The sequence below is a fragment of the Amphiprion ocellaris genome, chromosome 18 (genome assembly GCF_022539595.1).
Source record: "Amphiprion ocellaris isolate individual 3 ecotype Okinawa chromosome 18, ASM2253959v1, whole genome shotgun sequence".
Taxonomy (NCBI): domain Eukaryota; kingdom Metazoa; phylum Chordata; class Actinopteri; family Pomacentridae; genus Amphiprion; species Amphiprion ocellaris.
Window position 1 is genome coordinate 11,403,018 of NC_072783.1, and position 23,009 is coordinate 11,426,026.

A 23,009-nucleotide genomic window follows, 5' to 3' on the forward strand; every position below is an offset into this window, starting at 1 on the left:
AGTCTGACGGATCATAAAAGACATGCAGTCAGATATTAAGTTCATCCAGATGATCTACTACTCTGATCCCAGGACTGTACCACCACAAAACCTGTGATTTGTTTAGTCATTCAGTAAAGAGTGGTTATCTGACACACAGTTCAGGAATTAGATTTTATTTTATTTATTTAACCTTTATTTTACCAGGTAAGTTTGTTGAGAACTCGTTCTCATTTTCAATAACGACCTGGTCAAGAGGCAGCATACAACAAGATGAACAACAAAAACAGGTTACACATACAGCAAATCAGACAGTATTACCAAAACAAAATACACAAAGATGTTTAAAAATAGAAAGGCTAAAAACAGCTGCAGTGATCCTGAAGTGTTTCTGTGTGTAGCTGTTTTTTTTTTTTAAATCACAAGAGTGATATTTATGAGGAGAGTTTTAGGGACTTTTGTGGAGAGTTCCAGTCATTAGCGGCAGAAAACTGAACTGAGGATTGACCGAGAGTGGTACAGACTCTCTATACTATCCAAGAATGTGAGAGGTATCTGGACACTGTCATTGTCAGCCCTACTGAAGAGCTACTTCCTCTTCCTGCTGCTACTACTCCTCTGACCTGAGCCTCACTCCACCTGCTGCTGCTGCTGCTCCTCTTTCTGCTACAAGCTCAGTCACCAGCTGTTGATTTTATGATTTTATTGAGCTGATCCCAGTCCTCCATGACATGCACCCTTCATTCACACTGTAGGTGCCACTTAAATCTGGCAATACCAATGTTCCACATGTCCTGTCTTCATCCATTCATTATCTATACACCGCTTAATCCTCATTAGGGTGGCAGTGGGGCTGGAGCCTATCCCAGCTGACTTGGGGAGAAGGCAGGTGACACCCTGGACAGGTCATCAGTCCGTCGCAAGGCTACATATACAGACAAACAATCTCACACACAGTCACAGTTGGGGCCCTCAAGCTCTGAAACACCCAAATTCAGTTTAAATCTCTTCTTAAAACTCACTTTTGCCATGTAGCCTTTTCTTAACTGCTGCATTTACTTCACAGTTTTGTTGAAGGTTGTTTGCTTTATCCTATTTGTTATTACTGTAAAGCACCTACTGAGCATTTTGAAAGGTGCTATAGAAATAAAGTTATTATTGTTATCACCATCCATCCATTCTTACCATACAATCGTACATTTTGGTAGTTAGCTGAAAAACTACTAACAGACTTCCATGGCATCCACTGTGGTTATATCAGCACAAAACTCTTCTGAAACTGTTTGAATTTGCTTGCACAACATTGTCTAAATTCAATGTTGTTTCAAATGTTGTGTTAGTTGTCCTTTTCAGAGACCAGATAGAGTGCCACACAGTACCCCATACTTACCAGAGAACACAGAGGGTAAGCAGACTATTAAGGAACATAGTTTTACCATGCAGAGCTTCTAAAAATGTCAGAAAATACAAAAGGTGCTTCATTAGAGTTTATGCTGCTGCATATTTGTCTTGCTAAAGTAAATGTAATGTCTTGTAATTACAGCCCTGTCTTGCTGTTTTACTTGTGGTTAGAGGTTTACCGAAGAATTTTCATACTTACATCTTTGTCTTGTGCATCTACTGAGATCAACTGAACATTTACTGGAATTGATGTGTTTTTGCTGTTCAGCCCCCTATTGAACCAGTTCTCCTAGTCTAGACACACTGTAGCATGGTTAGAGGGTTTACATACAAAAGATTTTGTTCAAATATGCCTTAACATTGTATGTGACACATTTACCTGCCCCAGCTCCGACACAGAGCAGGAAATGACGAAATGCTGTGTTTACTAATTGTATTTTATAAGGAAATTCTTAATTACACTCCGTTGCTCTGGTTACAGTCTCTTTAATACAAAAACAGTTTCATATCTTGATTTTTTTCACATGTGAGATTGTGATTTATTTATTTTTTTTACCAGCTTCCGTTGTGTTTTCCTGTCAATAAAATGTCATCTCTGAATGAAATGGCTTATCATTTTCCTTGATGTGTGGCTGATCAGGATTATTCTGCTGTTCTGTCACAGATAAGGTGCACAGTATTGTGGGTGTTGCTGTGGAGTGCTGGTCGGGTGGGGATGTATGAGGTCACTGCTCTTTTACTGCCAAAGATCCAAAACTGTCAAGATGATTCACTTCTATTTGAAATCTATGAAACCTTTGTCTGTACCTAACTGTAGCTTTATTAGGCGATGATAAAGGTACATTAGGCCTACACAGGACTGCAAATACTTTTAGACTGTTTTGACTATGGGTGTTTAATAAGTTAAATGCCAATAAACCTAAAGTTATAAAAAAAAAGATTCTAGGTTTGTAAAGTCATGTCACTGTTGAGGAAACTGTACCACTGTTCTATATAAAATAAGAGCATTAATACCTAGTTTTTTTCCCCCATAAGATTATTACTAGCCATTAACAAACCCTGTATTCTCCCATTAGATAATTTAGAAATATGTGTTTCTAAATACTGACAACTACTGCAACAATCTCACTCCATCTATTTTGGATGTGGACATTATTCTTTTAGTGTTAACCAGATAAAGTTCTGCGATGCTTTTAATAAAGTTTAGCTCAGACATGTAGAAAATAAAGGAAACTGCTGTTTCTATTATGCATACTAAATATTGAAAATAAAAGAAATGAATGAGCCTACTGTTTTGTACAGGGTTAGCAAGTAAGGAGCTCAGAGTCGGCCTCATTGGCTTATTTGTAAAGAGGCAACTAAAAACCCTTTACATAAAGCATTGTACATGTGGATTAGATGGAATTTGAATGGGACAACATTTGAAAACACAATCGAGAGGAAAAAATTTGATTAAAGTAAAATATAATAAGCAATCTATGAAATGATACAGTTTTATACAGTACATTCTCTAGGCTTTAGTACAAGTGATAACGCCTGATTAAGAGAGATGTTTTTGTAATGGGTAGTTTAGTTGAAAGTGATTTCTCGGCCACCGATATAATTTATTTCCATATAAAATTTGATATATTGCCAAAAAAGAAATATCTGTCAATTTAATTAAAAAAAAACACAATCAAAACAATGTTTGAATAAGCTAATTGTATTATTGTTTAGCTAATTAGAAAGTGGTTGCTATGCTATTGAGTTCAGATGGTTATTTAGTCGATGTCTTAGTGATATCCAGTCATTTTTTTATTAATACGTGATTGTTTCCATAATAAATAGTTATGGAATTTGTAAAGACATGATCATAATGAACATTTAAAAAATTATTTTTGCTTTTAATAAAAATGTATGCTAGATATATCCCATGGACTTTATAAGCCCCTCAATTATATATTGACTCCTGTGTAGTGATACTGTGGTAGAATAAAAGACTAAAACGAAGCCGGAAGTAGAAGGAAGTCGCTTCTCTCTGTCAGTATTCTCTGTTCCGCTCGCTGTCTCTTTAAAAGCACTCGTTATGTTCCGGAAACACTCGGCTCTGCTCGTCATCGATCTCTTTCACTGCGGCTCCATCGCCGAGCGGACTGGCCCGCTGCTCTCATCCGAGACCTCAGCTCAGACTGTCGGATCTGTGAAATCACCAACGGCGGCTCCGTGAAGCCTCGAGCTCGTGTCCAAATGCAGGCTATCAAATGCGTGGTGGTGGGCGACGGGTGAGTGCACGAGCCGGAGCACGGGCACGTTTCTCCCGTGCGGCTCAGTGATGCGTCCACGGCTGGATGGATGATGGGAGGATGCTATGTAGGAAAAGGGGCTGGGGCTCGCCGGGCTCTGTCGGTCGCTCCGTAGATCACTCCGGGGTTCTGCTTTATGTTTGATCGCGTCGTGTCCGGTGGGTTCGGCGTGTCGGTGGGAAGCGGACCGCCTCGGGATGCTGTGCGGGAACACCTACACGCCTCGTAGGCCACTGGAGGCAGGCTGAAGTGCTGATGCACGCTAAGGAATTTATGGCCCTGTCAGTGGCAAGCAGGCCCCGCTGCCCTAATTCTGCTCACAGTGTGCCTTTTATACTGCGTCCACATCTCAGCAGCTGCATGTGGACCGAAGTCTGCGCTCTTCTAACTGCTCATGTCACTGCTAGGTGGTAAAATAAAGCCAAGGAAAATGCAGGGACTCTTGTAGGCTATTAATGTCAAATGCTAAGAATAGGCCAGAATGATATTTTAAAATCTGACTGCTAAAATGGAAAGATTTTGACTGCAAATTTCATTTTTGAATGCATTTATGTATTTCAATGGGAATTCTGTGATTAATCTCAGAAATCCCCCAAAAGTTTGTCATCCAAATCCTCCCCTGTCATAGAGTAGGTCAGATGAGCTGTGCAGAAAAAGACAGTTGACGAGGCTCAAATGTCAAACATCACTAAAGAAGAGCAGTAGATATAATAATGTGGATAAAAAAAGCAGGTTTCTCCATGAAGCTCAGTGGACTCTGCCTGCCAGCCTCTGGAGGGAGCCTGGTTCAATCTGAAGAAGAACCCTGATGATGTCATTGGGGTTATTGGGAGGCTGGTGTTATGAAAGACACAAGTGGTGGGTGGGATGGAAAGATGTGGAGCAAATTCATGTTTTTCTTTTCAGTTTTTATCGCACAGATTGTAGAGATGTACCATAGCCGGCAGTGTGTGTGTGTGTGTGTGTGTGTGTGTGTGTGTGTGTGTGTGTGTGTGTGTGTGTGTGTGTGTGTGTGTGGAGTGGATGGACCTCCTCTCACAGTGAATGTGAAGCAGAGTTCCTGGTCTTAAAGCCCTGACAGCCATCAGGCATTTTAATGGAAGACATTGTGACAGTAGGAAAAGTGCAGGTGATGAATTGAAAGCTGGTTGAATTGACACTATCTGTGTATTTTCCCCATTTTTTGCATAATTTCCTTCCTCATTTCACTCTATACATTCATGTGTTGGATTTATAAAGCATCAAGATATGTGTACATTTTCATTTGAACTCATTTACAACCACGTCACAGCTTTAGTTTATTTCAACCAGAGCAGATTTGCATCACATGCATTTTTTTTTTTTTTGGCCTTTTTGGCCTTTTTGTCGGCTTTATTGGATAAGCACAGTGAGAGAGACAGGAAACAGGGGAGAAGAGTCGGGGGAAGACATGCAGCAAAGGGCCGCGAGCAGGAATCGAACCCGGGCCAGCTGCGTCAGGGACCAGCCCCTGTACATGGGTCACCCACTCAACGCGTTGAGCTATACGGGCGCCACATGCATTTTTGATTATTATTGTGAATGTCCATATGTACAGTAGCAGAACTGCAAGTGGGAGGAGTCAATTTGTAAATCAGGAAATATTCTGCTCTTTGATTACGAAACAAAAAAATCAAAGGGACAAGATTGTGGACAAGCAGATGTGTGGAGGGAGAATTTAAACCCAACTTCTAATATTTGTTATATGGAGCCTAAAATCCTTTTTTGAGGTGCCATTTTGTGCATTGTAAATTTTGATAGCAGCTCTGATTTGTGTCCTCTGCACTGTTAACGGAACCAGGATTTGGGATTTTGTAGTATGTGGAGCTAACTGTCAATACAAACTATTTACAAAACAGGATAGTTCTGCACAGTGGATTGGTGGTTAGTGCTGTAGCCTTGCAGCTAGAAGATCCCTGGTTTGTGTCCTGGCCTTCCCGGTATCTTTTAACATGGAGCTTCCATGTTCTCCCTGTGCATGTGTGGGTTTTCTCTGGCTTCCTCTCACAGTCCAAAAATATACTGAGGTTAACTGATGATTCTAAATTATCCATCGGTGTGAATGTGAGTGTGATTGTTTGTCTCTATGTGTAGCTCTGTGATAAAGTGGTGACCTGTCCAGGGTGTCCCCTGCCTTCTCCCTAAGTCAGCTGGGATAGACTCCAGCCCTCCTGCAACCCTAATAAGGATTAAGTGGTGAACAGATAATAGATGGATGGATGGATAGTTCTCCAAAATGACAGTAATAGTTTTTTTTACACTGATTGCTATATAAACCTATAGCACTGTTCTATTATTAGCCTTGTGTGTTTTTCATTGAGGTGTATTTAGGAGATCACTAACAACTTTCTGTATAGTCTGAAGGCACTTTAGAGAACATATGTGCACATAGTGAACATCATGTCTCTGTAGATTGACCTGCTGAGACTAGAAGTCAGGATATATTGGCATGTGATAGAAGTGTAACGCTAAAACCCCTCTGCTAACCTTTATTGAGCAGAGGACGTTACCACAGAGGTCTTTTTTCTCCTATGAAATGAACAGATGAATCAGTACTTTGCAGTACTTTGAACTCCTTCTGTTGTTTTTTTTTTGTCCTCTTTTCCATCTGTCCTTCTCTTCATCCCAACCAGAGACACTCGCTGACCTCGAATCAGTCTCCCGGTACTTTCACACATATCTGTGCTGTGTGTCACCTCCATTTTTGTCGCATCTATGGAGACGTGCACACAAGTTGTTGGTTATTTCATGCATGAGAACACAGCCAGTATCCACCCATGCCAGCACCAATCTGTGTACCATCCTTCAGCTTGTGTCAGTACAGTGTAGGAGGGCAGGGGAGGGGTGCTGTGAGTACTGTATGTGAGCATAATAGAGGTGGGTTGTGCCTGTGTGTGTGTGTGTGTGTGTGTGTGTGTGTGTGTGTGTGTGTGTGTGTGTGTGTGTGTGTGTGTGTGAGTTAGAAAATGTGTGTGTAGGAGGGGGGTGTATCATAGGAGGCTACTGTCCGTAGGCAACGTGAATGTAGGCCAGTGTCTGTGTGGCACTGACTGAAAGGGAATAGCAGCCTGCTGCCTTTACAGTCACACATACAGTATCCTCTGGTACATTCAGTCCGCATACATTCAGGTTTTCTACAAGTGAGTGTGGGATTCTAAATTTGGACTCTCATATCGTCTTTTATTCCTTCTCCTCAGGGCTGTGGGTAAGACCTGTCTGCTGATTAGCTACACCACCAATGCCTTCCCTGGTGAATACATCCCCACTGTGTGAGTAAACCACACACTGAATTATGTTCTCACAATAGGACGGTACCATGATTTAGGGTTGGGTGTTATGGCGATGTACAGTACTGCGCAAAGGTGTTGTGACCCATACTGTTCTCTTCATGCAACCCACACAGGAGCCCATAGTTGTTTCTTTTCAGGCTTTTTTCCAACATATAATAGACAGTATCATAGAAATAACTTTATAAGCTGGTGGTTGGTCCCTTACACCTCCTTCACAATGACTTCATGCAGTTAATGAAAGAAGACATGCTGTGATTGGCTGGATACAAACGTCTAGTCTGTTGTGCCGCATTTATGATACTGTGACCTCGTTATCAGACATATAATATCGTAATCTGAACTGTCCATAAGCTCCAATAATTTTATGTGTCGCTCACATTTCAGTGGGTTTAACACACGTGCCAGAGACAGCATTGAAGAAATAGTTTGACATTTTGGGATATGCACTGGATAATGCTGTCATGCACAGAGTTAGATAAGAAGATTAGTACCCCTGCCGGATCTGTTCAGTAAATATAAGAGAAGAGGTAGCCTGGCTCTATACAAAGGTTAAAAATGTACCTACTATCACCACCAAAGCTTCCTGACCAACATTTTGTACACATTCTGGTTTTACTGAGGCTCATGTGCCAGACTATTCCTTGACTGGGAGCAGTAACTTGACCAGTTGCGAGAAGTTTCTTCTCTGGGCCCAAAACTTCAGTTATTGTGCAATGTACGGTGAATTATCAGAACTGCTGGTGTAATTTAGAAGGTGATCATCCTACTTTAGCAACACAACCCAGAAGGTATAATTTCAGTTTAGCAGGGATTCAGTGTTATGCAGTTGCTTGTACTCGTGACGGCTTTTCATTCAGTGTGGTGTCCACCTTCCTGCAGCTTTGACAACTATTCCGCCAATGTGATGGTGGATGGAAAACCAGTGAATCTGGGCCTTTGGGATACAGCAGGACAGGAGGACTATGATAGGCTGAGACCACTGTCTTACCCACAGACGGTACTCTAACTCTTCTCCCCCAAATGAACACACACACACACACACACACACACACACACACACACACACACACACACACACACACACACACACACACACACACACACACACACACACACACACACACTAATGCATGACCTGTTTAGGGACGAGTAAGAAGCACAAAATTGGGTGTGACTGACATAAACATAATGTTGTAGCAGGTTGTAGTTGGAGAGGTAAATTATGCACAATACCAGGTGTCAAAAGTAACTAGTAATGTCTCCTAGACATGCCTAGAGTGAAAGATTTAGTTAAATTGTTACTCCTGTGAGGTTAATCAGGTTGCATGAGGAGAAAATTTACTTTAATGCTTAAATTACTTGAACAGTGCTACCCAAGAAGCACACATATTTTTGCATGTGTATAAATGTTAGAGTCCAGAACCCGACACAATGGGCGAAAATCCGCCAAGTAGCGACCGTATGTTTATTTTATTATTTATATATATATATATATTTTTAAGGCTTTCTAAACCCGCTCCATACTCTTATAAACCTTTCCCACGTTGTTATTAACCTTGTTCAAACACTTTCTACACTCTTAAACCTACGCGGTTTTAGCAATTTTTCTGCGATGGTGAGCATCTTCCTCTGGCACTTGGGTTCAGTGCCAGAAGCCTTAGAAGATATAGAATGTTTGATCGACATCGTAGGGCTTGAAATAAAAAAAAAAAAAGATTAATGAAAATTTCCCCAAAACACAACACCGCAGAGCAACACTATGCACAATGATGATGTTAAATGGACAAGGCCAGATATATATAAAATTTTAAAATCCGTGATACTGTGAGACCGCGATATCGCAAGGGATGACTGTACATTAAAATTATGCCAGATTTGAAAAGCATATTATTAAAAAAAAATAGCCAGAAACTACAAAGACAGAAAGAATCATCTGATTTTCAACTTTCCAGTGGTGATTGAATCCCTGATCTCTGACGTACTGTTCAGTCAGAAAACTTTCAATCTTAAAATTGAGATATTTCATTTAAGCTTTTATTCTACATGTCTCATTTAAAAAAAAACAATTACATTATCTAGATTCTGTAAAAATAGAAAAATGTGCTCTTCAGTATAACCTTGAAGTCATTACAGTATGTGACAAAAATTCAGGAATTGTTTAGATCAACTGCAGACTGTTCACACATGAAAACAAATTCCAAATCTGCTAGTAAAATATCTATACTATCTAGATTTTTTTTCCAGTGTTACTAAAACTTGTTGCAAATGATGTACATGTTGATTCCAGGTTTTTAAAATTTAAATTTTTTAAAAATAAATTCAACTTTTTTTTTTTTAAGTTTTGTGTCATTATAACATTCAGACTGCACTAAAGGCATTTCTAAGTTCTGTTTACTTCTAGCCATGGTTGTGCTGTGTCCATAGAGGTAATGGACTTTACATTTCAGTGAAAAAAAGGGCCTTATAATGAGGAAAAAATGTTTAAAAAGAAGCAAAAAATGCCCACAAACTGCTTGGAGTTCAGAGGGTTAAGCTCTCTGTGGGAGTGAGTTGTTATTCGTGATTAGTGATTCGAAGTAACAGTAGATTTTTAGGAGATCCTGCTTCAAATCTACACTCATTCCTAGAGGCGCTGTATTTCTGTAGGAACACTTTGACTTAAATAATCACTTAGTGTTTTTTGAGAAAACAATCCAAGAGACGAGGTGTCAGTGTTCAGAAGAATGACTTTTGTGGCTCCACACACTCACTCACACACACACACACACACACACACACACACACACACACACAGATCTTGCTCTCAACTAGTCATCTCTCTGGTTCTCTCCCAGGATGTGTTCTTGATATGCTTCTCCCTGGTCAGTCCGGCCTCCTTTGAGAACGTCCGAGCTAAGGTCAGTACGTTGACTGACCACCCTGCCCCCCCACCCCTCACCCCCATGCCGAGTCTGACCACTAGGAGGCACATCTATGGCTCCACCTGGCATCACACCGCTGCCCCACCTGTTCAGTCCTCGGCTCAGAACGGTCCGGCTTTCAGCTGACTCCCCCAGAGGACGGAGCACAGAGACGCGTCCCGAGACGAGGCCTGAACGGCGTAAACACTCTGCAGAGGGAGAGCGACGGCCGGCTGTGGTTTGATCTGCTGAGCATCACGAGACGCTCTCATGTGAAACCACACTTTCCACAAGGTCCAGCCTCCCTCTGTAAAGTCTGTATGTTTCCGCTCTGAAAGGTTTTTCTCATCGTGTGCTGTGATCGGAAGTTGCTTTGCCAGAGGATGTTTTGTGTTCATAGAACTATGCTTCCATTCAGAAATATTAAAACCAACTTTTTCTATAGGCACAACTCTGTTGAATGTCGTCGTGGAAAGGCGCTCAGTGCTCTGCCGTGGGATCCAACTAACTGTTTTCTTTCTCCTCTCTCACTGACTTTGTCCTTTGTATATACATATGTGTGTGTGTGTGTGTGTGTGTGTGTGCTTGTGGTGCATTAGTGGTACCCTGAGGTGAGACACCATTGCCCCAACACACCAATCATCCTGGTTGGCACCAAGCTGGATCTGCGAGATGACAAGGACACCATTGAAAGGCTGCGAGACAAGAAGCTGTCCCCCATCACCTACCCACAGGGCCTGGCCATGGCGAGAGAGATCGGTGAGGCTGCGTGTGAACGCTGGATATATTTTCTGTGAAGACATTTGTCACCATTTACTTTGCCACAAATGATGAGTGATGTATACAGTCATGTAAAAAAATTATTAGACCACTCTTGTTTTCTTCAGTTTCTTGTTCATTTTAATGTCTGATACCACTAAAGGTATATTACCTGAAGAATACAATGAACATGACAAAAAATGCAGCTGATTCAATAATACTTTATGTCCTATTTGACATGCTTCAGCTTAATTATATTCCCAGGGTATATAGAGGCTATTTCATGTCATAAGCAGCACTGCACATGCAAAGTCCTAGAGTGGTTTCCTGCTGACATTCAAGCCGTAGCACAACTCAGAAGTTGTCAGCTCTCACATAATGCCTAAAACAAAAGAATTATGTGAAGCCACAAAGGCAGGAATCTTGGCACTGCTGGAAATTGGTATGAGTGAGAGACAGATAGTGAAAAAACTGAAGATCTCCAAGACAGCTGTTCATTACACCAAGAAAAAACAAGCCCAACATGGTTCTACCAAACTGCTAGCTGGTCATGGCAGGAAACGTCTTTCTACCCACCAGATGACCGTCACTCATCAGTTCCTGTGTCAGGAATCATTGTCAGATCTCCAGGGACCTTAAAAATGAGTGGGCACTGGTGAGGAATGTGACTTGTTTGACAAGGACAGTTGGAAAGCGACTTCTTGAAGCTGGTCTGAAGTCACACAGGACACGGAAGAAGCCCTTTATCAAGGAAAGGCAGAAGAAAGCCTGGTTTCTCTTTGCTGGGATCACAAGGATTGGACTGTTGATGATTGGACTAAGGTTCTCTTCAGTAATGAATAAAATTTTCAGTTGATGCCCACTCTAGCTAACTTACTGGTTAGGAGGAAGCCTGGAGAAGCTACAAACCAGACTGTCTTGCCCTACAGTAAAACATGGGGGTGGATCAGTGACCATCTGGGGTTGTTTCAGTATGGGTGGAACAGGGTGAATGAACCAGACCACACGGCAAGGTCAGTTAAAGCCTGGATGGAGAACCAGAACACTGGAACCATGCCTTGATCTGTTCACTGAAAACCTGTGGAAAATCATCAAACGCAAAATGGAGAACCACAAGCCCAAAAACAAAGCTAATTAGTTAGAATTAGTGCAACAGGAATGGGCTGCTGTGACAGCAGAACAATGCAATCAAGTACTGATTCCTGTGTGCATCATGTGACTAAGACAGAAAAGAAAACATAGAATGCCTAAAAGCTGTTTTTGGCAGCACAGTGCCATAGCTATTGATGGAAGAACTTGAGTGATTTTGGTTATTATCAAGAAAACAATGGAAAATATCTAAATATCGGCTCTTAAATTAAACTCCTGTGAGCCATTTTTGTTGTTATCATTATATTCGTCCAAACAAATGTACCTTTAGTTGTACCAGGTATTAAAATGAACAAGAAATTGAAGAAAACAAAGGTGGTCTAATAATTTTTTTTACATGACTGTATGTAGTCATGTAATAAGTGAGATTAAATATCAAAAAAATTACATGAATCTGGTAAAACGGGGTGAGTCAGGAACCCAGTACTAACCAGAACGTACAGGATGCATTACCAGAAATATGCTGCGTTCACATTTTAGCCAAAATCAAACATCCACACCCAGTAAACAGCAAATGGGGGCAAAGACAGGTATTTTTATAAAGGTACCAACAACAAATAATCTTGAAGAAAGAGCCAAGGAAACTTTTTTTGGACAAAGGGATTGAAGCAGTGCTACAGTCAGAATGTGGCCTTATTTAGCTCAAAGACTGGAATCAAAAAACAACCACATCTATAAAGCACTGAAGCTCACCAACGAATAGATAAAACCTCGTTTGTTTGATATGTATATGCACTATTGTTCACACGTTTGGGTTCACTTAGAAATGTCCTTATTTTCAAAAGAAAAGCATTTTTTCAATGAAGATAACATTAAATGAATCATAAATCCAGTCTAGACATTGTTAATGTGGTAAATGACTATTCTAGCTGGAAACGGCTGATTTTTAATGGAATATCTCCATAGGGGTACAGAGGAACATTTCCAGCAACCATCACTCCTGTGTTCTAATGCTACATTGTGTTAGCTAATGGTGTTGAAAGGCTAATTGATGATTAGAAAACCCTTGTGCAGTTATGTTAACACATGAATAAAAGTGTGAGTTTTAATGAAAAACATGAAATTGTCTGGGTGACCCTAAACTTTTGAACCGTAGAGTAGATGTCCACACAGAAATATGAATCATTTTTAAGCTTGTTTGGGGCTGAAACTCTGATATGTCAGTTCTGTCAGGGGTCTGCTAACGTTATCAGCAGCTCACGTTATGACTTATTGTTCCATTAGCCTCAACAAACTCCGTTAACCTTTGTGAAAGTTGTCTGTGCAGCATTGCTACAACAGTCCCACAAACAGTAACAATAATGTTTCAGGATGTGAACATTGTACTGACATGTTGTTTATATCTAGTAACACTGAAACTCTCTCAGCTTTAGTTCTGTTTACATCCACATGTCTGTCTTTCAGCTGCTTAGATCAGTTTTAGGTGTTTCCTCTGTTCGTTCCAAATTCTGACTTTTTGTTGCATGGAACTGGTTCCTGGTGACCGACTCAGACACTAAGTATCCCCATAGTCGGCTTTAAGGCCTTTTTGTCCACTAGGCCCAATGGATCTGTTGTTGAACCTGCACTTCCTGACACCATTCTGAAGAAATCACAATCTCCAGCAGCCTGGAGAGAAAACAATGTATTTTTTTGTGGTGGCAGTTGCAGTAATTTAAGTACATTTGGTTCCATAAGAAATAAGTATGGTCACTTTTTCAGAGTTTTGTTATTGACTATGGTTACTTGTGCATTGACTTTTTAGTCCTGACCAGAGCTCCATACTTAAACCTTTGCTGGTAGTTTCTTTGTTCATACTCTTATCATTTTTTGAATGGGATGAGAAGTAGCCTTGGACTGCATCACATCATAAGGGAGCACATTTTAGGATTGTTTCCCTCACATGATGAGAAAAAACATGTGGTTAGATGTGTTTTTTTCAGATTCAGAAGGTGATTGTTGGTCCCAGCTCCCCAGTTGTAGGGCTTTAAAGGTGTGGAGAGGTTTTGGATGCCAAGGACTTAATTGGAAGTATACTGAGATACTGAGTTTGATGACATGTGACATTGGTTTTAACTGTTTTCATTTGAACTTTCCAAGCCAACCCTGTACTTGAGCTGTGTGAACTGTGTTTCCCATCATGCCCTCTTACGGGTCCTCAGGTGCTGTGAAGTACCTGGAGTGCTCCGCTCTGACCCAGCGAGGCCTGAAGACGGTATTCGACGAGGCCATCCGAGCTGTGCTCTGCCCTCCGCCCGTGAAGAAGCGGGGAAAGAGATGCACCATGTTCTGAGGAGGAAACCACTGCTAACACTATACTACATCACCATGAACAACAAACACTACTTCTCTGAGAGGATGAGAGAGAATACTTGCGAGAGTGAGTGTGCACTGCTGAGACTGCTTTCTTTATATCGATGTTTTTTCAAAACCATATTGGTAACAAAACCAATATTTATTCCAATTTTTTTACCATTACTAAATAGGGTTGTAGGTTCTCTGTGAAAGGCATTGACTGTCCAACTACTTTGTACTCATAGAACCGCATCATGTTGCCATGAGGGCTGACAAAGGTTTCTGGAACTTGTTTTCATACTGCGACATCTCTTCTTTCTCAGCCATGCTTGCTTGAATAAATGCAGTGTTGACTAGATAGAACGTGAACTGTGAATACGTCATCAGGTCTGAAGTTACCCTCAGCCTCTGTTCTAAGATCAGCAGGTCACAGCCAAATACTACTACTTGTAGTTTCCTCCATCATTTCTGTCAGGTATGACTGCGTTGTGCTCACTGAGGTAAACGCTGACGTCTGAGGCCTCAACAAAGACCAGCAGTCAGATGATCTGACAGGTTAGCAGCTTCACTATGTGGCCGTTTTTAGCAGCTTGATCATGATTTGGATTTAAATGACTCTAAACCAAACTAAGATGGCGAACAAGGGAGGCTTAATAGATACCCACAGCTCACTTTTTAGTAGTTTTAGGACACTCATTACTCTAATTGTGTTGCAAATTGCGCTAATCTGCGTTTAATCAGTGCAGCATTACACAGAAAAACTGGGGCCAGATCATGCTGTTGCTTTGGTGTCCTGTACCTTTGGAAGAAACAGGGCTTGTCTGGAACCCAGCAGCTTCCTTGATTAAGTACAACATCGCTAATACCTGCAGGACTGATGGACAGAACTGACTAGTTTCCTCTAAAAAGATCACAAGGAAGAGACATGGCTTAGCAAGTAAGAGCAATAACATTTGCTCGACTAACTTTTCTAATTAAAGCCATGAAAAAAAAATCCTCAATTCAAGGTTTACCTTATGGTTGAATGTGAAGGCTTGTTCTGGACTTTTAAACAGTGGTTTGACTTTAAAAAAGAAAATCAAGGTCAATAGTAGTTTCACTAAACAATCTCAGCTTAGATCCCACTTACCAACTTCACAAGCTGTCAACCAGATCTCATGGTTTTCGTTAACAGGAACATTTAAAGCACGAAGGCGTCTTTGGATCATTTGCTAGGTGGCTGAGGAATACTATGAGGTGTGGTTGAAGGTCTTGTAGAAAGCTTGTGAGAGCACCTGAGGGTGTTTTACTCCATCTTCACTGTTAGCCAGGTGAAGATGCTGTAGCCAAACTGTCCCTTCCTTTTCGGATGAAAACAAATCTGTTCTTTTTATCTTCTTATTTTAGGAAGCACCTGATCTTAGTCAAGTGTCTTTGGGTAGCTTTCTCTAACTGTGAACATGTGACAGATGAGCATGCCAAACATGGGGGCTGTAGAACCTTGCTGCCTGAGTTCTGCCTCTGAGGGTAGAGGAGCTTGCATGGGTCTTAAAATATTCTGTCTTAATTTATCCCATTGTTTAGATTTTGTCTCTGTTCCTCTGTGTGTGACTGAGTGTAAGTGTGTGTGTGTGTGTGTGTGTGTGTGTGTGTGTGGGTGGGTGGGTGTATGTGTGTGCGCGTGCACAAGTGTGTGTGTGTGTGTCACAGGCGTGTATATAAATGCTGGTGTTTGTGTGTGTGGACAGGCACGTGTCAGTATCAGTGAGACTCAAGCTCGTGTTGGTATCAGTGACACAGCGTTGTTCAACATAAAAGACAGTATTGTTTTAAGCCAAGTTTTTTAGTGTCCAGTTTTTGGTACTATTTCATATTGTATTGTAGTAATACACACGATTTTTCAACGATCTGTGGACATAAAGAAAGAAAAAATGGATATCAGTGACATCTAGTGATTTACAGAATAATCCTTAGAAAAGAAATTATCTATCTACATGTACCTGAATATTTAGCTCTTAAAACTAAAACAATACAAACTAAAGGGAGTATAGTCGCTCATGTTGAAGTTAGAAGTGTTGCTAACAGTGTACAATAAAGGGGCCAATCTTTGCAGAGTTTGTTATCGTGGCAAACAGTGTGGATTGCACCTTTATGATATGCATTTCTGTATGGTTGCAGGCCTGCGGTGTGTCTGTCTCCCCCGTGTGGTGAGACGCAGCACTGCAGCGCCCTCTGTCATGCTGTCTTCGGTTGGCATAGCTGTGTGGTTGAGTCATGTTGTGTGGTCCTGCCTAACTAAGGTGTCGAAATGTAGCTGAGAAACGCAGCAAAAAATTCTAATAATAATATTGCATGGAAGTTCTCTGGTTATTTGACCCACTGTAATTCTTAGGAGAGGTTGTACGATGAAATGCATTGACCATGTATGTATGTAATGTAAGATGACTTGTATACTTGTTCCAACTGTCTTATTTTTTATTACTTCACATGTCTGTGTGGTGAAATATTTCAATTTTTTGTATACTAAATACAAATGTATATGTAAGGTACTCCTGCTTTCTGTTGTGATTTACTCCTCAGCTACAGTCAGGATTTGTTTTCCTTTTGCCCAGAACTGCATCTGTGCCCTTGTCTGATTAGTTATAAATGTAGTGAGTTATTTACACTACGACACAAAGAACTACGATGCATTGATAACTTATTTGGCCCTGTGTTGTGAAAGGACCCTGTCAAAATCAAAATTTAAGACTTTGATTACATTTCAGCAGTTCAATACACCTTATTGTACACTCTCACTGAAGAGGACCATGGGGGGAACGCAGGTTTAAACTCAAAAAACATTTATTGTGTCTTTCCTCCTTCTCAAATAGTCACAGGAGTAAAAACCACTTAAACCATCTCTGCTCCACTCAGCTGCAGATTTTGTTGTCTTGTGTCATCAGCAGTTTTACTATTTATACTTTCTATTGAAACGTGGATGTTCAGCTAAACCTAACTTTTTTTTTTCTGACAAACTACAGATTGTTTAGGAACCAGAACAGTCTGAGCTGCTGTCTTTATTATCAGGAAATAATGTTAAACTAAGAAGCTAAAGACTTCACACTTAATATTAATTAAGCCAATACATTACATTTCCCCATAGTATAAGTCAGGGGTGTCAAACTCATTTTAGTTCAGGGGATTTCAAGTGGGCCGGACCAGTAAAATCAGAGCATAATGACCAATAAAAAATGAGAACTCCACATTTTTCCTTTGTTTTAGTGCAAAAAGCACAATTCTGAAAATGTTCACATGTAAGGAATTATCTTTTTGCAAAGCATTCTGAACAACCTGAAATTTCTGATGAAAAAAAAGGTTAAATTTTAACAATATTATACCTCAGTTTATCATTTGCACATTACAACTCACAGATCACAGAGTGTCTTCAAAGACACAAAACATTTAGTCATCTGGAACTGAATGAGTATTAGTATTTTATGATCAACATGACAAAAGTCAGACAAAAAAAGACAAAATATTACAAAAATGAGACACAAAAGCGAGAAACAAAAAAAATGAGACAACTGACATGAAACAAACCAAAAAAGACAAAAAATTTGACAAGTTGAACTGAACAATCTAGTAATTTATGATCAAAACAACAACAGTCAGACAAAAAAGACAAAAAACAAGACAAAGCATTACAAAAACAAGACACAAAACCACAAAAAATGGACCAATGACACAAGTGAGACAAAGAAAGACACAAAACAATGAAAACAAGAAATAAAACAACAAAAACATGAGACAAATGACAAAAGTCAGACAAAAATTACAAAAAACCCCAAAACAAGACACAAAGCTACACAAAATGGGCCGACACAAGTAAGACAAAAAAGACATAAAACAATGAAAACAAGAAACAAAACGACAAAAACATGAGACAAATAACGAAAGTCAGGCAAAAAAAAGACAAAAAACAAGACAAAATATTACAAAAACGAGACACAAAACGACAAAAAAAATGGTCAAATGACACGTGAGACAAACAAAAGACACAAAAACGAGACAAAAACAACGAATAAAGGGAAACACAAAATGACAAAAATAAGACAAAGAACACAAGTGAGATAAAAAGGAAACAGAAAACAACAAAAACGAGAAACAAAACGACAAAATCCAGTCAAAAAACAAGACAAAAAACAACAAAAACAAGACAAAATATTACAAAAACAAGACACAAAATGACGAAACAACAACGAGCAAGCTAGTATTTTACTTTATGATCAAAACAACTTGTCATGGTCGAGAAATTATTTGAAATTTATACTTTGCAGTTCATGTCTTCTCTGTAATTTTTACACTTTACAAAGTTGCCCCACGGGCCGGATTGGACCCTCTGACGGGCCAGTTTTGGCCCACGAGCTGCATGTTTGACACCACCGGTGTAAGTGCTAAAATTTCATGTTTTTCATGTGTTTTGATTTTGACAGTGCAGGACTTAAATCTAAATTTAAGACCTTGATTACATTTCTGCAGTGTAGAACATATTCCCAAATAAAATTCGATTGGCACACACTGCGATACTGTGTTGTGATGTAGTGCAGAGAAGGTCCGGTTGTAGTTCTAAACCTGAATGTGGTGGTGGCAGGATTTATACTTACAGTTTGGTAGGTAAGAGGTCATAATTACTGTTCCCTCTAAGCTTCGCGCGTGCGCAATTGCGCACTGCTGACACGGTCTCCGCGCACAGAAAATCTGCGCTGCGCACAAAAAAAAAAAAAAAAAAAATCAAACCTAAATTGTAAATAAAATAAACACGTAACAATTCATTCTGTGCTATTTTTCAATGTGAGTCAGTGAGTGACCGGTGACTGGCTGCTGCAGCCAATGATGCGATTCACATACGTATTTACCATAGACTGTATATAATGGTATTTACGCAGCTAATCAACGTCCTTATGTGCAGCCATCGTTGTTGTCATAGATATGAATGAGTAGATAGGACACGCCCCTTTGAGCTGCGGCTACAGCGAGGCTAAGCTAGTGGGGGCAAAGTTTCAGTGCATTCCGTTGATGTAGACGGCGTGAAAATGTAAACAACAAGTATGCCGGCTCACTGTGCTGCATACAGTTACACACTACGTCGTACGATTGAGACAAGGAAACTTGGAATGACTTTTCATAGGTAAGAATAGTTTTTGGCTCTTTTTTCATTATGAAATCTTGTTGAGAGCTTCCAGTCTATGAGAGCTAACTAGTTAGCCACTGGCAAAACACTAAGGCGAGCTAGCAGCTTGACAACCAAATACCAGACGATTAATAGTAGCGGTAGTATAGTTGTACAAGCAGTAGTAGTAATACTAAAAGTACAAGCAGCAGTAGTATAAAATAGCTGTTAGAGTCGTAGAAGTAGTATCAGCATTTGTAATAGTATTACAAGTTGTAGTAGCAGTGCCAGTATCAGCAGCAGTAGTGAGTACTACCACTACTACTAGTAGTAGTCACATTGCTATTACTACCACCAATACTACCAATAGTAGTTATAAAGCCTAACTCATGTATATCCAGATTACCATCTATGTTCTTCCTCCAAACCCATTTTATGATTGGGATTACAGGCAGTTCTTTAGGACTGCTCTCAAATAATTGAAATGTTACTAAACAAGGTTATACTTATCAAATTAAATAGCTCTGGTCTCCAGTATATTGGCGAATTCGGTTCTTTGTACTTAATTTATTAGCATGATTTCTTTTTAATATGTTGTGTACAGACTTAATTACTTCTCTGTCTACTTTTCTTACTCCATGTAGGTTTCCCAGAGACTATGGGTTGAGGAGGAATTGGAAGTTTGTCGGCTTAGACCTGGTGTCATTCCATCAGTGTTAAACTTCCCGGCTCATCTTGGAAGAGTACGTGCCAGAAAGACCACGACCAAGCAGCCTTGAGATCTTAGGCAGCGTCTCCCTGAGGTGGGTGTCGACGGTGTTCACAGTCAGGTCTGTGGTAATCCCATCAAAAAACAAAACAGAAAAAAAATCTAGATTATAAATCAACATGTAACCAAAGCACTCTGTGTATAACGCCATAGTATAGGATGTAGTTCAGAAAATGTCAAAGTATAGTATGCTTTACTCAAGAATAACATAGTATGGCCTGTAGTTCATAGTACAGCACGTTGGCAAGAAAAAACAAAACAAAACATAGATTATTATGTGGTTCAAAAAGCGCAAAATGATAGGATGTTGCCTAAAATTGTCATGTATGATATGTGGTTCAAAAAATATCATAGTGCAGTATATTGTCAAAATAGTATGTTATTCAAGAAAACATCAGAGTATAATATGTCATCTAAAAAATGCCATAGAATAATAATTTCATTGCACAAGTAAAAGTATAGTAACTTTTAAAACTGTTCGAATTCTTATATGTTGCTAAAAAAACCCAAAAAAACAAAAACAAAAAAAACGTCACAGTAATATGTCAATTAAAAAAGCCTATAGTATAGCGTGTCGCCCAACAAACATCATAGTATAGCATGTCGCTCTAAAAACGTCACAGTATAGCCTTTAGTCCACAGCTGTCAGTAGGTGAGGAGCAACACAAAAACAGTCCAAATGCTGGTTTCCGGAGGGTTAGACGAGAATTTATTTGAAAGAGTAAGTTTACAACAACACAACATGTGAGGGGGTTAAAAGCAAATGGGTGTTAGTAAAATAAAAATAAATAAACAGAACTAAAAGTGAACTTCATGTTGACATTGATGGGCATTCCAACCAGGAACAAAGTAAAAGATAATCAATACGAAAAAAAAACTCTTCCTGTTCACCTCTTAAAACCCAAAAACACACCGCAGTAGCACCCTAAACTAAAACTACCAATGGGTTTCCTGTTTTCCTTTCTGAACAATTCAAAGGTCCCTCTCTATCTCCCCACACATCCACCAACCACTGGAACACATCTCCAAAGTTCTGCTGGGCCAGCTCAGCTTCCCCTCAGAAGAAGTGCCACCACCTGCCAGATGAAGGAGCCTTTTGAGAGGCAGCTGGCATCGTGATTGGACTGTACTTTGGTCTGTTCCAATCCAGCTTCAGCTCCAGAGACGGCAGGCGGGACGAGTCAACGGAGGCCGGGTGGACGAAGGCATGCAGCTGAGTACAATCCAGAAAACAACAGAGGAGGAGTGCAGGACCAGAACAGAGTAGCATGGTATGTCTCTTAGAAAACATCATAGTATAGCCTTTGGTATGAAAAAACACCATCATATACATCGTAGATTGTACAAATAACAAGTCAAAGGAAAGAGACATACATTGTAGAATTGTAGTAATTGTGGGCTGACTGATTTACTGATTATCAGTATTTTATTTTTTACTGATTTACAGTAATAAATACATTTAAAAATGGTGCTACTTTGGCTCTGAACCTTTATCTACCTGTGGTCGCTCTGTCTTCTGGAGTGATTTCATTGGTTATACGTCACGAATAAAACTCCTTTAACTTAACATCTGTAAACAAAACAAAAACGTATCAACAAAGTTTTCTGTTAGAAGTTGTGTTCTTCTGAGTTTAACTCAATATTTTAAATACTTTAATTTACTGCAAATGAATATCTACTCCAAATGTCTCACTAATAATCATTATCAGCCTTAAAAACCCACAAAACACCCCTCTACACTCGGCGACACTTAGTATAGTCCAGTTCCCCCTTCTATAAATCTGCTTGGAATCGTCCACTTCCTGTTTGTCAAAGTGGCTTTCTACCTGGACAGGTTTTGTTGGAGCTCATGCAACAAACATTTTGGGTAACTGCACTTTAATATGGATGGATGACACTGAATTAGAGTCTGTTTTAATGAGACTGAGTTAAGATGTGTAGCTCTGTCATTAAATAGTAAATTATTTCTCAGAATTCACAGAGAAAAGTCTGAAATGTTTGCTAGGTTAGCGTCCCACATGTTCTTTGGCTCAGCTAAAGCTAACTCTCTCCAACTTCTGGATCTCTTGAGTTGCTTGTTGTTAAAATATCTTGCTAGAGGTGCTGAAGCTCAGAAAGTCTGAGATGTTTGTTCAAAATAAGCTGATTCTCAAGTCTTATCTGAACTGTCCTCTTTTGTTTGAACTTTCCCTAAACTTAGGAGTTAATGACAGAGCAGCACATCCAGACTCAGTCTCATTTATGTAGAGATTAAACTTCAGTGTCATTCATTGATGTTAAAGTGCAGTTTTTCAAATGTTTGTTGCACATGCTCCCGACTAAACCAGTCCAGGTGGAAGACGATGTGAAGAGAAAGCTCCAGAGGATGAATATCACACATTTACATTGGAAATTAATGTCCTTTAATTAGACATTGTCATGCAAAAGTTGGATTTCCCTTTAATGATGTTCAAATCTTTGTTGAGTGTTTTGTTGATGTTGGTTTCTAAATGTTTTTTGACACTCGGCCCCAAAGATTAAAACCTTCTACGCCTCACAAGCTGCAACAATTCACACATTATCAACTATCTTTCTGACTAAACTAAGATAAAAAGAGAAAAACTGCCTGATTCCTGCATCATGAATGTAAATCTTTTTGGTTTTTATGACAGTAAACTGAATATATTTGGGCTTGACATTTTATAAACCAAAACAAGAAATGAATTACTGGAGCAAACGACAGATTAATGGACAAAGAAAATGTGTTTTCCAACATATATGGCTGAATTACTCCAACATTACAAGATACAATTTTAATTCAATTTTATTTATATAATGCCAATTACAGGTCAAATTGTCTCAAGATGCTTTATTTTTATATTTTTTGTCATATTTAAAACATGACAAAGTAAGAAATTTAAACCTTTTGACTAATCCAATTTATTTAGTTTTTAAGAGACTAATTGACAGTTCAAACTTTCTCCACTAAAACTAATAAACATGAGGTCAAATAGAAGGAACAGTTTTAAATACTGCAGTCCCACGATGACAAGAATAAAGTTTCTCAACAAAAACTAAATC

The 23,009-nt window shown here is 39.6% G+C and overlaps 1 protein-coding gene and 1 long non-coding RNA gene across 2 annotated transcripts in view; both read left to right on the forward strand.

Annotated features, from left to right (window-relative positions):
- Nucleotides 1-21,418, forward strand: part of LOC129347394 (uncharacterized) — a 218,509-nt gene extending 197,091 nt beyond the window's left edge. The window contains exon 3 of the long non-coding RNA XR_008599483.1: nucleotides 20,928-21,418. This is a non-coding gene — a long non-coding RNA (uncharacterized LOC129347394). The remainder of the gene's footprint in view (nucleotides 1-20,927) is intronic.
- rac3b (Rac family small GTPase 3b) lies at nucleotides 3,477-16,580 on the forward strand. Its single transcript, XM_023265185.3, has 6 exons — nucleotides 3,477-3,641; nucleotides 6,878-6,949; nucleotides 7,850-7,967; nucleotides 9,805-9,867; nucleotides 10,470-10,629; nucleotides 13,920-16,580. Exons 1-6 carry the CDS (start codon nucleotides 3,607-3,609, stop codon nucleotides 14,048-14,050), a joined length of 579 nt encoding a protein of 192 aa, XP_023120953.1. The 5' UTR covers nucleotides 3,477-3,606; the 3' UTR covers nucleotides 14,051-16,580.
- Nucleotides 21,419-23,009: the final 1,591 nt, after the last annotated feature.